Genomic DNA, 14,444 nt, shown 5'->3' with positions numbered 1-14,444 from the left:
GCAAAACCGGAGGACTCGGATACAAATCCACATGACCAAGGGGAGAACATGCAAACTCCAAATATACAAGCGTCAGGGTCGGGATCAAACTCACGACATCCTGTATACAAGGGGAGGTAGTTAACATCTCGCCACCGCGGAATCCCTATTATTTTGGGTCTCAGTGTAAGTTGCAAGCAGGCGCCTCTCCATTCCTCTGTGCACTTTTCAGCTTTTGTTTCATTTCCTTTGTCAACGTCCACGTTTTTGAAGCATGTGTCATAGCAGAATCACATGCACTCATTGAGACATTGCTTCTTTCAGGCACAACGGTCTTTTGCTTTTCACGATAATTTTTTTTTGTTATTGCTCCACTCTTCTCTCACTCACCTATTCATGAGTAATTTCAATCCCACCTTCTGTACTTTCACTGGATAACACACACTCCGATGCGCTTTCCAGCTGCCAATCAACTATCTTCATTATGTTAGCAAACTTGGTGTGCATTACTTTTTCCTATTTTAATCGAGCCAAATTGTGCAGCCTCATTTAGTGAGTTCCTCCATCACATTGTGTAACATTCATTTCCGCAGGTTTTTTTTTGAATGACTATGTCGTCGAAAAAAAAAATCCGAGACGGTTAATAACTTCTCCATGTAGGTGTATGATTTTATAGTTCTCCCCAATCCAATTATCAGGAAAACATCTTCTAATAATTGACGCGAATAACTTTGGCAACCATGCAACAAAAACTATCGATCGTATTCTGGAAAAGTTAAATGGATATCAAATGACATTATTGTCTAGTCTTTGTAGTCAATGAAAAGGCATTTGATCGCTATGGAATGTGTTGCCATCATCCCAGGCTTTCAGAAATAATACATTTAAAAGTATATATTTCATAAATAATAAAAACCATCCACAATAATGGAACACCAATGCTGAGAATGCACGAAGAAATTAACACGATACATAACACAAGGATTCAAGCAAGGAGATACATTTGCCCTTCATGTGTAATAAATGCATATTTATGCGTATAAAAAAAAAACTTGAAAAGCACTTTTGGTTTATATCTGAATCACATCCAATCAAACTTTTTGCAATTGTTTTTATTGGATCAGATGATTAGATCACTGAGCAAGGATCAGAAGATTATTTTAACAAGATCAGGTCATCATGGGACCTCCTTTGCCAGTACAAAAATATGAGAATAGGTTTTCCCCTTCTTTCTGGCAACAAAACAGCTGTGTAAAGATGTTAAAACACCAAACTGGAACCTTTTACAAGGAATCATGTGTGCATTAACCACAATACTTGTGGTCAGAATGCAAACAAAAAACATACTCTGATAATATATGCATTGTCTTTGAAACTGATTGGTCCACACCAGAGACAGCTTTCTTTTGAGCCTCGTCTCAAACGGTGTTAGATCAGTCTAAAAAAACTGTACTCATGCAACACCCCAATAAACAACATAAACCACAGGGTAAAAGTGCGATAAAATCAATAAATTCATGACTCAAATCATCACCCCAAATCATATAATCAAATCGTTGTTTTGATGGGGCATGGTGGTGGGGGCGTTGAAAAAATAAAGATCTGTGTATCGATGTTTATAGATTGTGGAGGAAGGCGCTCTGAGTGACAACCTAATGAAGGCCAGCACAGCACAAGGTGGGGTGGGGGTGGGGTTGGTCTGGAACGCACCATGCCTCCTTTGTCTCCCTATTGCTGATTTTCACACACACACACTGGCTCCAGATACTCGTTTGTGCTGAGTAGACGACATGCTAACTACGGCAGAGAGATTTCTGCAAGTCAGCGGGACATGTCGATAACTTTCATTTGAAAGTCATTTGGTCAGGTTTTTAATGTCATACATTTCCTTAAGTTAGACTAAATATGTTGTCTATAAATACAGATAAAGAGTATGTATCATTTTCAATTTGACTGCAACAAAATCGCTGCCATTCACACACTTGTCCAGGTAATTATTTTATGCCGAGTCAACCTAAGGGATGCCCAGAACAGGTTCAGATATCATTGTCTGCTGATGTGAGCCATGGCCGGGATTTAAACCCAGGAAACCGTGTTTGAAGTGAGGCGCGCTAACCACTATGCCACTACTTCCCTCGTGCCTACATACCCACTAACAATCACAATTACGCAACACAATGTTACGGTGATGAAAATGGACTTGCAAATCCAGAGGTCGTCAGCTCAGTCCCCCCCCCCCCCCCCCCAAAGGAGAAACCGTGACAAAACATTGCCCCAGCCGCTGTCCACCCTGCAGTATAAATTCGGTACACCGCAGCCCGTCGATTGGCAGGTCGAATTTGGTGGGGTAGAGCGTTGGGCACTCTCCATCCTCTTCCGAGATGTCTGGCCGGTGTGCAAGAGTCGGCCAAAACATCCTCTCCCTGCTCTCCCTCGAGCGGAGACTTTCCCTCCAGCAGTCGGTGGTTGTGAGCGAGTGACGACCGCAGGACCGCAGCCCCCTCCCCCCCCTCCCCCCCTCTCTATTTTTTTTCACCCGCGTCTTTACGCACCGCACGGCTTGCAATGCGTTTGCGGGAGACTTGCGCAGAACGACAGAGGAACTCACTGCGAGCGAACTTGGGCGGGTTGTCGTTGACGTCGGACAGCGAGATGGTGACGGTGGTCGTGCCGCTGAGGCCACCCTGGTGGCCGCCCATGTCCTTGCCCTGGATCACGACGCGGTACTCCTCCCGTGCCTCGCGATCCATGTTGGGCAACGCCGTGCGGATCTCACCTGGGAAGGGGGGGGTAAGGGGATGCCGGTGAAGAAAGGTGATTAACGATCAACGACAAAAGGAAACGCACATTCGGCTCATTTGGGCAAATTTATTTTCCGGAGTCGCCTCCACCCCCTCCCGTGCCGCCCAGGTAACAAAATGAGGGATTGAAGTGTTAACTGGAGGTGATGATTTTCTTTCCTTTTCCAAAGCTCCGTAGTTCCAAAGGTTACACTGACTGTCAAGGTCGCAGTGGTTTCCTGCCCAATTGAGCATGGGGTGGTGCTAATCCCATGCTTACAGCCCTGAGCCAGTGATGGAAATTCTACTTTCCTGTAAAATAAATGACACTTTCCATCGGACAACCACTGTAGACTTCCCAAACAAAGTGGTACTTTTTATTATTTACCCCCGGAGACATAAATCCCTGATTCGATCCCTGACCGGGATTTGAATTCGCAACCTCCCGATTGAAAATCATGCACTCTACCACCCCACCACCCGACTGGATTAGAATGTTTGAAACAGCCGCCGTATTAAGCATTCATGCACCGCACCGCCAATGGCGGGGACTATGAGAAAAAAGGGCGCTTGCATCCTCGATAGCACGAGGGAACGATTGCACTCGAATTCCATTCCAGCTGCCCCACGTGGGTAGGAGGAGACAATGGCGCGGTGCAAACGAAATTGCCACTTGCGGCACAATTTGCGTGGAGAGGACAAACATCACGGAGTGTCCTTCGCATCTTTCCAGCCCTCCGTCACCGCATATCCCCTCCACACACCGAGCCAAAGGTTACATTCATAGGGCTCATGAAATATTTTCAATATTCATGGTAGCTCTCCTATGCTGCGCTGTCATCCGTCAAATCTCCTTGGCTCATTGCTGGGAAATTAAAAAATTAAAACGGTCAGCGGCACCGGCCGTCACCGCTTTGCCCGCGTGACAGCTGTAGCGGGAGCCCTAATGTGCAATTAATGTCAAAAGGCTGCCCGTGGAAATCTTACATCCACCCAACATATTTCCAGAGTCAAGAAATCGTAGCCACCCCCCCCTCCCCCTGAGCGGTAGAGGGCACGTTTTAGTTTTTGCTCCTGCGCTCACGCAACGCCAGCATGATCCCTTCAGTAACCTTTATATAACCCCGGAATCGAATTCACCCATTGGGACACATTGAAGCGTCATTGCCTCTTTCGCAAGGGTGACCTGGCTTACATTAAAATCATTTTTAAGAAGACAAATATCTTTCAAACATTTGAAAATGAAAACATTTTGAATAAATGTTCGGCCAATTGCGCTTCTTTTTTTTTACTTTAAACACTACAAGACATATAACGTAAGTGTCTGATGTTTAGTCCAAATGTTTTCGTTGACAAAATGTTCCTGACGCTGGCTTTAACTTAATATCTTAAATAAAGAAAAAAAACATTTTATTCGAAATAATTTTAACCAGCGACAGAATTGGGGACAGTTTCACTTCACCACCATTTTTCTTCCCCGGTGGGCAGCTGCACATTTCCAGACGTACATTTCAAACACATTTCAGAGGCTTTCAAGGTCATTAGTGTATATCGCCAAGTGGCTTTTTACTCTGGGAAAGTATGTCATCCCAATTAGGACTGTAATTCGGGCAGAAATTATGTTTCCACCATTCTCGATATGGGAATAATGCACATAAAATACCACCGTGTCAGACATGCCCAGATGAAGTGATGTTTTTCATCTGCGGTTAAATGGCGTGGATGTATTGAGATGCCGTGTAATTTTAGCACCCAATAAATGCAAATCCTTATTTAAAAAAAATTCGCACGTGCCAAACAAGTTAATTATTCCATAAATACGCCGTATTTTCTAAACCTGTAGAGAAATGCCTTGCAATTGACAACCCCCACGTGCATGACTAGGACGACACCGAAGGTTAGACCGTCGGAGGCTGTTGAAATGTTATCGAACTGCGCCACGGTGCTCCTCACCAGTGTGTGGATCCACAGAGAAGTAGGGGTGCCCTTCAAGCAGGCTGTACACCACGCGAGCGCTGCTCCCGTACGTCGGGTCGTCTGCGTCCGTGGCGGTGACGCGGATCACGGGTGTACCTGCAAGGGCCATCAAACTCCACGTTCACGCCTTCTCTTCTCCACGCTTCAAATTAATGTTTCAAAAAAATCGATTTACACTTCCACCTCCCCATCGCATCACCGCATCACCCATCACCCCAATGGGTTGCAACGTGGTCATTCGTGCCAGTGTGGATTTCCAGAATCAATTTTGGAATTCAAAAGCCGAAAAGATGCTCCACTCAAACACATGGCAAAGTGTCATGCCGTGGCATGGTGCGGCATGAGATGACCAGGTGGAAATTCGTGAACGTGTTGCAAACGTAGAGAAGACAAAACATTCGCATCAAAGTGCGGTCATGCCGATGCGCTATTTACGTTCAGAATAAATTACGAAATTAGCTGCGAAAATGAGTCTGTCGGGCTGGGATGCATGCCCTCCATCAGGACTTTTTACTTTATTCATTCTCAGTATTGGACCCAAAAGTCTATAAAATAAACGCGGCAAAGCACACATACATACATACACACCAGAAAAATGATACACACACACACAGAACGCCCAACTCTCTAATCATTGTTGTTCCTCCACTGCAGGGGATATGAGCTAAAAGCTGACCAGTAATTGGTTTTCTAAAAATTTACCAAAATAGATTTCAGACACAGGGGACACTTAAGAAAACTCAATTATGGGAAAGGAAACAGGCATCCACGCATCTCAGAGTGTGCCACTTCCTAAGAAGTAGTGCAATTTGTATTTGCTTAAGGACCAAAGGTACAGAAGCTAAGATACGGATTGGAATGAAAATGTTAACTTGACGCGAGGCTGCCATCGGTCTCCTCCAGAGCTCGCACGCGCAACACCAGCTACACATTTGAATTACATTTGGTCCAGGTGGAGGTGCTCTCTGCGTACTTATTTTAGGCCCAATCTACCTTGGGGTGGTCACTTAAATATATTTGCTTATTTACCCAATCATTGTTATTATTACGATTACTATTGTAAACCAATTCTTTGTTACGATTAACTGCTAAGAATAAAAACACATGCCTCATTTCTGGACACTCTGTGCACACACAACGGCAGTATACTCATTTGTGTGTAAAAAAAAAGTGAATAACAAAAAATTCCCGAAATCAGCAGCTGGATTTTTGTAGAGAGCGCAAGCCAAATGTGCACGCGCGCAACCAAACGGCATTCGTTCTGTTCGGTTTTCCTCCCTTTTTTCAGGTTAAGTCAGATCACCTCTTTGACCTCATCAGGGGCTTAGTTCCACATCAGAGCGTCCATGCCGATAAAATCAAGTTCGGAACATCATCCATTCAATTACAGCCGCCACTGGAAGCGATGATACCTGGATTTTCCTCTAACATGCAGCTTAGTTCAGCCGGCTGCGCTCACAAACAAAACACTATCTCGCGTGTGGATTTTAATCCAGACTAACAGATTACGAGGTTTTTTGTTTGTTTGTTTGCCGGGAGTCCAAACAGCTAAGCGAGCAAACGGCTGGGCTGGTTCTGCGTGTGCCGTTTCCTTTTCCGTGCTCGCACAACGAGGAGGAAGAAACGCGAGTGTGACTGCTTCATTAGGACATAACGGCCAGTGGGTTAAATAAATGACAAATATCCCCACACGAAGAAGAAGAAGACCATGCTATGGCATTAATGGGCATTTCTCACCACATTTGCGGCCCTTCCCTTCAGCACCGCTCTGAAAGTGATTTTGGGTGAATTTAAGCTACGGCACGTGCGTTGTGACATGTTCATTTCAATTAGGGTCCAAACTATTTTCGGTAAGCTCAGCTACGGATAATGAATGTATTTATAACCAAGCACGCCATTGTACACACGAAATCACGCACGGTTCTCATGAAGCCTAAAGCGACTATTTATCAACGTAGCCATATATTATGAATAAATAGGCTTCAATTGACAGTGTGATAATTTTCACAGAAATTATTTGAAGATGCAAAGCATTCCTTTACTATTCTGCCCCGACCCCCCCCCCCCCCTCTCAATATAATGTTGAAACACGTGGCAGATCAGTCTAATTAATAATAATAAACATACTAATACTTTTCAGCTCTTTCTCGATCAACTGCTGACAGCCTCCCCATGCATTTTATTTTACTACGAGGGCTAGTTGGCCATACTTCACTACGCCGGTCATTGCGGATTGTTGAGAGAAATAAAAAAACAGTTCACACATGACTTGCAACTGGAGCAAGTTGAGTCAGGTGGCTAGATTTATTGCAGCAAAGCACTCATTACTATGCCACCACTCCACCTCTCTCTTGACTAATTAGGTTGCAGAGCATCAGATATAATGAGCGGTTAAGATCAGTGGATAGTATTCGCTCTCATTATTAGGAAGCCGTTGGAACTATGCATTTTTAAAAGCCGATTCAAAAATATTTTCTTTAGAACAGTTTGTTTTGTGTTTAGGTTGTTGTCCTTTACCCGCTGCTCCTATTAGCACGGTTGGCTACGCCCGGTGCAAAAGAAGTGCACCGCACATACATTGCCTTCATTTGTTTCGAAAAGGTTACGTATAATAATAACAATAACAAACTCTAGACACATCAACGTACCTGTGAAAAGCAGAGAATGTGTAAATTATTGCTAATCGTGTTTAAACAAGTCATTAGATTTTAAAATGCATAGCTCCAGTGGCCTCCTAATAAGGAGAGTGAATGCTTTCCCACTGGCCTTAAACGAGTGGTGAAGCACATCTTTGCACACAATTGCAGGGATATGCATGGGAGTGGCGTGCTAAACGCGTCCAAGAGTGGAGATGACGCGAGCTCCGATGATCGAACAGCAGTTGATGGATTATTTCCGCGTTTGCTCCACCCCATCAGGAGGTGGGGGGGTTGTTAAAATGATCATGCAATCACGCGGGCACAGCCAGCCAGGGTCACTCCCCTTTAGGGCCAAAGCGTGGTTAATTGTTTGGCTGATTTGATGATGGAGGGGAGAAAGAATGGCTAATTTATCAAGTTGGGAGGCAGATCAAAAACACATGGGACACATTTGATTAACGCCACAGCTCGTGATGATGATGGAAGGCTGGTTAAGCAAAACAAAAACGAGACAGACGCTCTCCTTGAGCGGTGGATTTGTAAAAAGGCATTTTAAAGGCTTTTGAAAAATGAAATTCTATAATTGAAATTTCTATCCAAGGAAGATCACTTGTAACGATCGAATATATTCAGCGAGGGCAATCACCGAATGATACCACAGTCTCCTTGATCCAGCGTTAAAGGCGGGCGGCGGTCGTGGCACATGCTTGCGACCCAATACTGTGGGTCGCACAAACGTTGCGAAACTCCCTCGTACATATGCAAGTGTGTTGAACTTCTTTCGCACCGTACGTAGCCAACTGCGCTCATCGGTTGGGCGTCAAGATCACCATGTTCTGACTCGTCAGGAGATGGCGAGACAGCAAGTGAATGGATTTACTTTCTGTTTCCACATGTACGGGGACTGAGTGTACCGGTGTTTCCTTCCGATCGCATTAATCACTATTTAATGGAGTTGGGCAAACGTCCCAATCCAGGGCCGCAGACCTCGGGAAATTATTGACGTCAGTCCTGGCCGCCTTCCTGTACATCCGTGGTTTCCAATTCCTCTGAATCTAAGCAAAGTCAGAATCAGAATATTGATTTCACTGTGAGCATTACGAAATGTTTGACTGTAACCATTAAGCCACGTGTATTGCCTAACACATGGCTAGGGAAAAAAAAACAACAACCCCATTACAGTCGCAAGAAACAATAGGTGAGAGAGAGAGAGACAGCTTAATGCACTGCTGAAGCACCAGCAAGTTCATGCGATGTCGGAGACACGTGACATGCATGCGAGGCATGTCAGTGGCGTCTTGCTGTTTTGTGAGTGCACCTTTGTGTACTGTTATTTTCTGGAGCACGAGTTGAGTGACTAATTTGCGGGCCAGAAGAGGACGCAAAGGGGAAGTGTGATAAGCACCGCACAGGCCCGGTTGCCTTTGTTTCCCCGGGTTGTTAAGTTGACACATAGCACCAGCGGTGGAAATGGACCGGAACGCCCCGGAAGACCGTGGTGAGAGTGAACATTTCAACCAGACTGCGTTCCAGAAGGAATCAAGGATTAATCTCTATTTATTTGACTCGCAGATAGACTAAGAGAGAGACCCACAGACCCGCACAGAGACCCACCCCCACGGAGCGAAGTTCCTCCTCTTCAGATTTTTGGTGGGGGTGGGGGGAACCATTTATGAGTTCCCCCATTAATGTCTTCCCATTTCCAGCCATTCATAGCACCACCACTCATCGTGTAACGGGTTGATCGAGGGGAGGGGCCCACGTAATGCACAGATAGGAATTGCTACCCATATTTGATACGTCCGAGAATAAAACCCTGATCGCCAAACATTGTCTCGGAGTTTGCTAATTGTTCCATATGAGAGTGAAAATGATGTAATAAAAAACAATGTCCCACCCCATCCTCACCACACACAATGCACAGAGTTATCGCCTCGCCTATTTAAGCCGGAATCGACGGACGAAGGGGTGGTGTGGCCAGAACTCTGCCCCATCACCTTTGTCTCCCCAGTGCTGATGTTAACGCACTGCACAAAGTGTTAATTTAAGGCAGGGTGAGTTTTGGACCCTCCTTAGTACTTGTCGATAATTTTATCCCAGGCCGGGAATCCAACGCACATGGCTACGTCTGTACATAAACCAATGTCCACCATGGCTTCCCACACACACAACCAAAGATAGTCCATGTAGCCTCTTCAGGCTCTTAGGGCAAGTGGACCTATGAAGACTGGCACAGCACATGAAAGGGTGAGTAGACAACACCATATCCGAGCACCTTTGCCGGCCCAGTGATGATGTTTTAGAGACACTGCACCAGGTAATCATTAAGGCTGGGTCAACCTAGGGGAGGCCAGGGACCGTCTGTAACATTCACCATTGTTATTTTATCATCATCAGAACTTGAACGTGGGTTTCCAGGCTTGGCAGTACAGTGGACTACTATCGACATTACCACTCCCCAAAAGTTATCACTGCAATCAGACATTCACACACACGGACTCACCCTTGCACTCACTCAGACACACATTCACTCATACAAAGATCCCCTGTATAGCCTTACCAGACTGTTGGAGCAAATGCTGTTAGTGAGTACTTTTGAAGGATGGCATGGCACACGAGGGGGTGGATGGCCAACACCACGCCCGGCCGCCCTTTGTCTCCCCAGTAGTGATGTTTACAAATCGCACCAGGTACTCATTTGAGGCCGAGTCGACCTATGGAAGACCCAGGACCGATTTAGATAACCATCACTGGTGTTGGCCATGGGCGGGAATCGAACTTGGCTCGCCGGGTTCGTAAGCGCACTCACCCGCACCCGCACTCACCCGCACTCACCCGCACGCTCACCCACCCACCCACACGCTCACCCACCCGCACGCTCACCCACCCGCACGCTCACCCACCCGCACGCTCACCCACCCGCACGCTCACCCACCCGCACGCTCACCCACCCGCACACGAATGCTACCGCGTCGCCAGCCACCTACCGACATTGGCCATCTCGGGAACCGAGGCGCGGTAGGGCCCCTCAAGGAAGCGCGGCTCGTTGTCGTTGACGTCCTGCACTTTGACGATGAACTCGGAGGGCGGCTCCATGGGGTGGCCCGTGCGACGGTCTATGGCCTGCGCCGTGAGCGTGTAGTAGGCCTGCTCTTCGCGGTCGAGCCGCCGCGTGGCGTGGACGTCTCCCGTGCGGTCGTCCACCACGAACAGCGTGCCCGCGCCGTCGCCCGACAGGATGTACTTGACCGAGCCATCGCCCTTGTCCGAGTCGGAGTGCAGCTGCGGGAGGACACCAACAACATCGACGACAACAATAAATGGCGTCTCGTCGAGGAGCATAGACCATCACGCGAACTCGGGTCCATCCTCGCAGCAGCAGCAGCAGCAGCGGTTTTTGGCTGCTGGCCATCGAACTTAGACGGCCAACCGCATTGCGCGCTTTCAGATGTGCTTCTGCGGCCGCCTGGAACGCTCTTCCTTCCCATGTTAGGAAGCCACTGGAGCTATGCAATTTTTTTTAATCCACATTGAAAACTCATTTCATCAGGACTGCTTTTTGTGTTTGTTGTCCTTCCCCCGCACCTCGGATTGTCGTGGCTGACTACGTATGGTGCGAAAGAAGTTCAACACACACAACAACTGCAACGGCATAAACAACAATGGCACAAACAACAACGACATCACCAACATCAAGAGCAATAACAAGATCACCAGCACCAGATGCAACAATTCTAGCAACATCATTTGTGTGCTATGAAGAAAGGCCATTGTCTAAAACGTTGCCTATCATGTTGTTCTTTAAGGCCGCACTGTTACTGACCAGTGCGTTGAGTTTTTCCATCAAGTAAAATTAGATTTATATACCCATTATAAACGTCTATCACGAATCGATTTTAAATCCATACGTGCTGTATGTAATTCCTCCAATTGAGCCGTGCGCCCAGTAGTGGGGACTCCCCTTACACCACAAACGTACGGACGATGGCAGCGCTTCTTGAGTTGAATGACGAACCCCCGAATCGTGATCCTTCAATGAATCACGATGATGGACGAAATCGTTTGCTTGCTACAAGCGAACACATGAGGGGGGGCGGGGGGGGGGGGTTAGGTGGTCTGTCAGATGAAGCAGATGTATCGGCTGTATTTCGCCATCGTGCCAACTCGTTTGTTGCAGCTGCACTGACACCGTTCATCGTGAGTAATGGATGCTCCGCCTCCTGTTGTTATCGTATTGTGATTCAGAGCAAGTTGCTTGCGATTCAAAAGATCTTTGAGTTCAGTCGATACAAGTCAACGGTGGTTCCCCGATGGATATACTTTTTCCCCTTTTGCCAAATAAATTGTGGAGCTTTCACCACTTGTTCAGAGCTCTGAGCAGGATATTAGCACTGCCCCCGATGCTCGTTTGAGCAAGAAGTAACTTTAACTTGAAACTTTGACGAGATGACCAGGCGCACTGTTCAAATAGTGCTCCCACGAGTCCGGAATAATACGTTTTGCCTCTCAGCAATATTTCTCAGCTCCAGTTGCACCTGTACCACACAATTATATAGATTATGAGTTTGCCCTGCATCTATTTGGTCCTGTCTACCTGGTTAGTGCTTATTTTCATTCAAAACAGCCCAGAACACTATTCTGGGAACACGTTTTTTTTGCACATCACATCCGTCCAATATAATTTTGTCTTAAACTTCTTCACACGATTATACGAATATAGGGAGCACTGACATTGAGTAACTGACAGGTCTACCTTGTACTCTGATGGTAGTAGCACAAAATGCCGATTAGCATTCCCGAAAAATATCGAATTAAAAATTAATCCCTGCTACCTTGCCAAGCGAAACCTATTTGGGCATGCAGGCTACGTGACCCAGCTAGTGCCGCCTTCACCTGCTGGAGGTGCCTGCTGACAGGATGATGTTCAGCTCCTTCTAGAATCCGTGATTTTTTTTTCACGTTAGCAAACCTGGCTAGAGTCCGGGGTGGACTACAGGCTAGACACGCTAAATGTTGCAAGCTGAGCCCAAATTTCAATGCCAATGCCATGGCAATGCTGGCAAGAAACGCGGCGTGAAATCTTTTGTCGTTTGAGTTTAGTTCACGCTCAGAGGGAGCAGCTGTGGAGGTGGGAGGCCTCACATTAATGAGAGGGCGGGGTAATAATTTGTTGGTGGTAATAGGCTCCGTGGTGGTTTCCAGTTCATCTGCTACATTTTTATAATGCACACCAACACTCATCACCGTCAGCCATAATCAATCCACTGCTGAATGGATGCCTCCCCAAGTCACCATCTCTCACGGTTCTGCGATGTAAAAATCCATCTAGCACCTGCACCCGAGCTGATTGTATTTGCTCCGTCTCCTCGGAAGATGTGCACTTGGAGGCAATCGATTCCTACAAGCAATCATGTTGACGAGACAACTTATAGCGTAGCATTATACCTTTGCGAAATGCAAGAGCCATTTGATGTAAAACTATTATCTATCCAGGAAAGCTTAATTGAGTCACATGACTCCCCGTCAGGATGGTTCTGCATTTTGATGAACATTTATGATTATTTGGGAGGAAACCACGTTAAAATGTATTTACATGCCCAGCCGCATGCCTACAACACCTGGCAAGTCTTGGTGGGCACCTATCCAAATAACAATCAGGCTCAAACCTGCTTTGCTGACCACATCCCAGAAGGGAATGCACACTTAGGGTGATTTTGTTGGAGGCATGTATGACGTAATAAGTACTTTACATCTCCATTTGCAGAAAGAGTACTTCACTTGCCTTGGTATATCTTGGACATTAAGAATCTAACAAATTATTTGGGATGGATTTTTTTTTTCTAAGCATTAAGTTTTCACAAAAAATGTCACGCTGACTTGCGCACAATTCATTACCACGAGCACGCAACCCACAAAGCCACAATGTGGTGAAAACAGCACAGCCAGTGGCCTCTGGTCAGGCTATTCATAGTGACCTTGGTAGGTCATTAAAAATCTCCTCACCCCAACAGCGCCATTGAGGGCAAGCTGACATTCAGCCACGCAGCCCACGCGGCCACTTCCCAGCGTTTCTCAACGGCTCCTGCTAGCGAGGAAGCCTGCCTCTGGTGGCATTGGGAGAAGCCAAGCACCGCTGTTAATGTAGACGAAAGGGAAATTTCCATTTTACGCACCGTGCCGGTATCACGGGTCCTAATTGTGGCTTCGGGCCACGAAACGGCAGTCTGGTTTGGGTTCCAAACGGAATTTGCGATCGCGAGGGCTCAAGGGCACGTTCCCGTGCGTGGGCCCCTCCCGTTCGCAGCTCGATTTAACCCACAAGGCAAGCAAGGGGGCCGTCTCGGGAAGTGAGGACACGGAGGCCGGACGAGCAAACCCCCTTTCCACGTCTGCGCAACGTGGAAGGAACGGTCGACTGCCGGAGTGCATCCTACAGACTTCACGGCGCCATTATCTCTGTAAACGGTGGAACGTTGCGCTTGCACGGGCGGCACGGTTGCACTCCTGCCACCGCGCCGATGCTCACCGTTTCCTGTCCACCCACCAGCAAAGTCCTTGCCATGAGCATGTGCAGCTAAGGCATAACAACAATAATGTTAACACATTACTCAATTTACCCAGGAAGGCCACGCTGAGTTAGTTCCAAGCACTATTTTTTCCAGGAGGGTCCTGCAATAGGTTTTTGTTTCCTATGAAGATGTAATCAGCCAATCGATGAGCGTTGTCTGTAGAATGACGTGAGCCATGGAGCTTTTAACCTCTGCATGGTGCTGGTGATGTGTGCAGTGAGAGCTGAAGATACAACACACAATGTATACTTTTGCTCCGAGTGTGCATATTTTAAGCTTTGTGAAGGAACCTTCTTCCCTCTGAGTTTCTGAAGGCAATCTTGATGAGCCGCATTTCGTCTGAACGGTCATGGTCGTTGATGTAAGACAACTTGAGTAAAGAGAGGGAAGTTTTGCTTTACATGTAAGAAACACACGTACACACACACAGCAGGGTGGTCGGGAAATAACTGCCCCCCTATTGTGAATAAGTCACTTGAAGGAATCTCAGAAGCTGCTGC

The 14,444-nt window shown here is 46.8% G+C and overlaps 1 protein-coding gene and 1 long non-coding RNA gene across 4 annotated transcripts in view; one reads left to right on the top strand and one right to left on the bottom strand.

Annotated features, from left to right (window-relative positions):
- The window catches only part of LOC116945961 (cadherin-7-like), a 130,463-nt gene that overhangs the window by 35,978 nt on the left and 80,041 nt on the right, over nt 1-14,444 (bottom strand). For all 3 annotated transcript variants that reach the window (XM_032960690.2, XM_032960689.2, XM_032960691.2), the window contains 3 exons: nt 10,363-10,657; nt 4,713-4,832; nt 2,588-2,755 (listed from right to left, as the gene is read on the bottom strand). In XM_032960690.2, the coding sequence (XP_032816581.2) occupies nt 2,588-2,755; nt 4,713-4,832; nt 10,363-10,657 (583 nt within the window). The remainder of the gene's footprint in view (nt 1-2,587; nt 2,756-4,712; nt 4,833-10,362; nt 10,658-14,444) is intronic.
- The window catches only part of LOC142929131 (uncharacterized), a 49,349-nt gene that overhangs the window by 6,086 nt on the left and 28,819 nt on the right, over nt 1-14,444 (top strand). The window contains exon 2 of the long non-coding RNA XR_012945296.1: nt 1,602-1,656. This is a non-coding gene — a long non-coding RNA (uncharacterized LOC142929131). The remainder of the gene's footprint in view (nt 1-1,601; nt 1,657-14,444) is intronic.

This window comes from Petromyzon marinus, chromosome 25, assembly GCF_048934315.1.
Source record: "Petromyzon marinus isolate PM22_M1 ecotype Great Lakes invasive population chromosome 25, UKy_Petmar_22M1.pri1.0, whole genome shotgun sequence".
Lineage (NCBI taxonomy): Eukaryota > Metazoa > Chordata > Hyperoartia > Petromyzontiformes > Petromyzontidae > Petromyzon > Petromyzon marinus.
The sequence above is the reverse complement of the archived record's forward strand: the minus strand, read 5'-3'. Positions and strand labels throughout refer to the sequence as shown.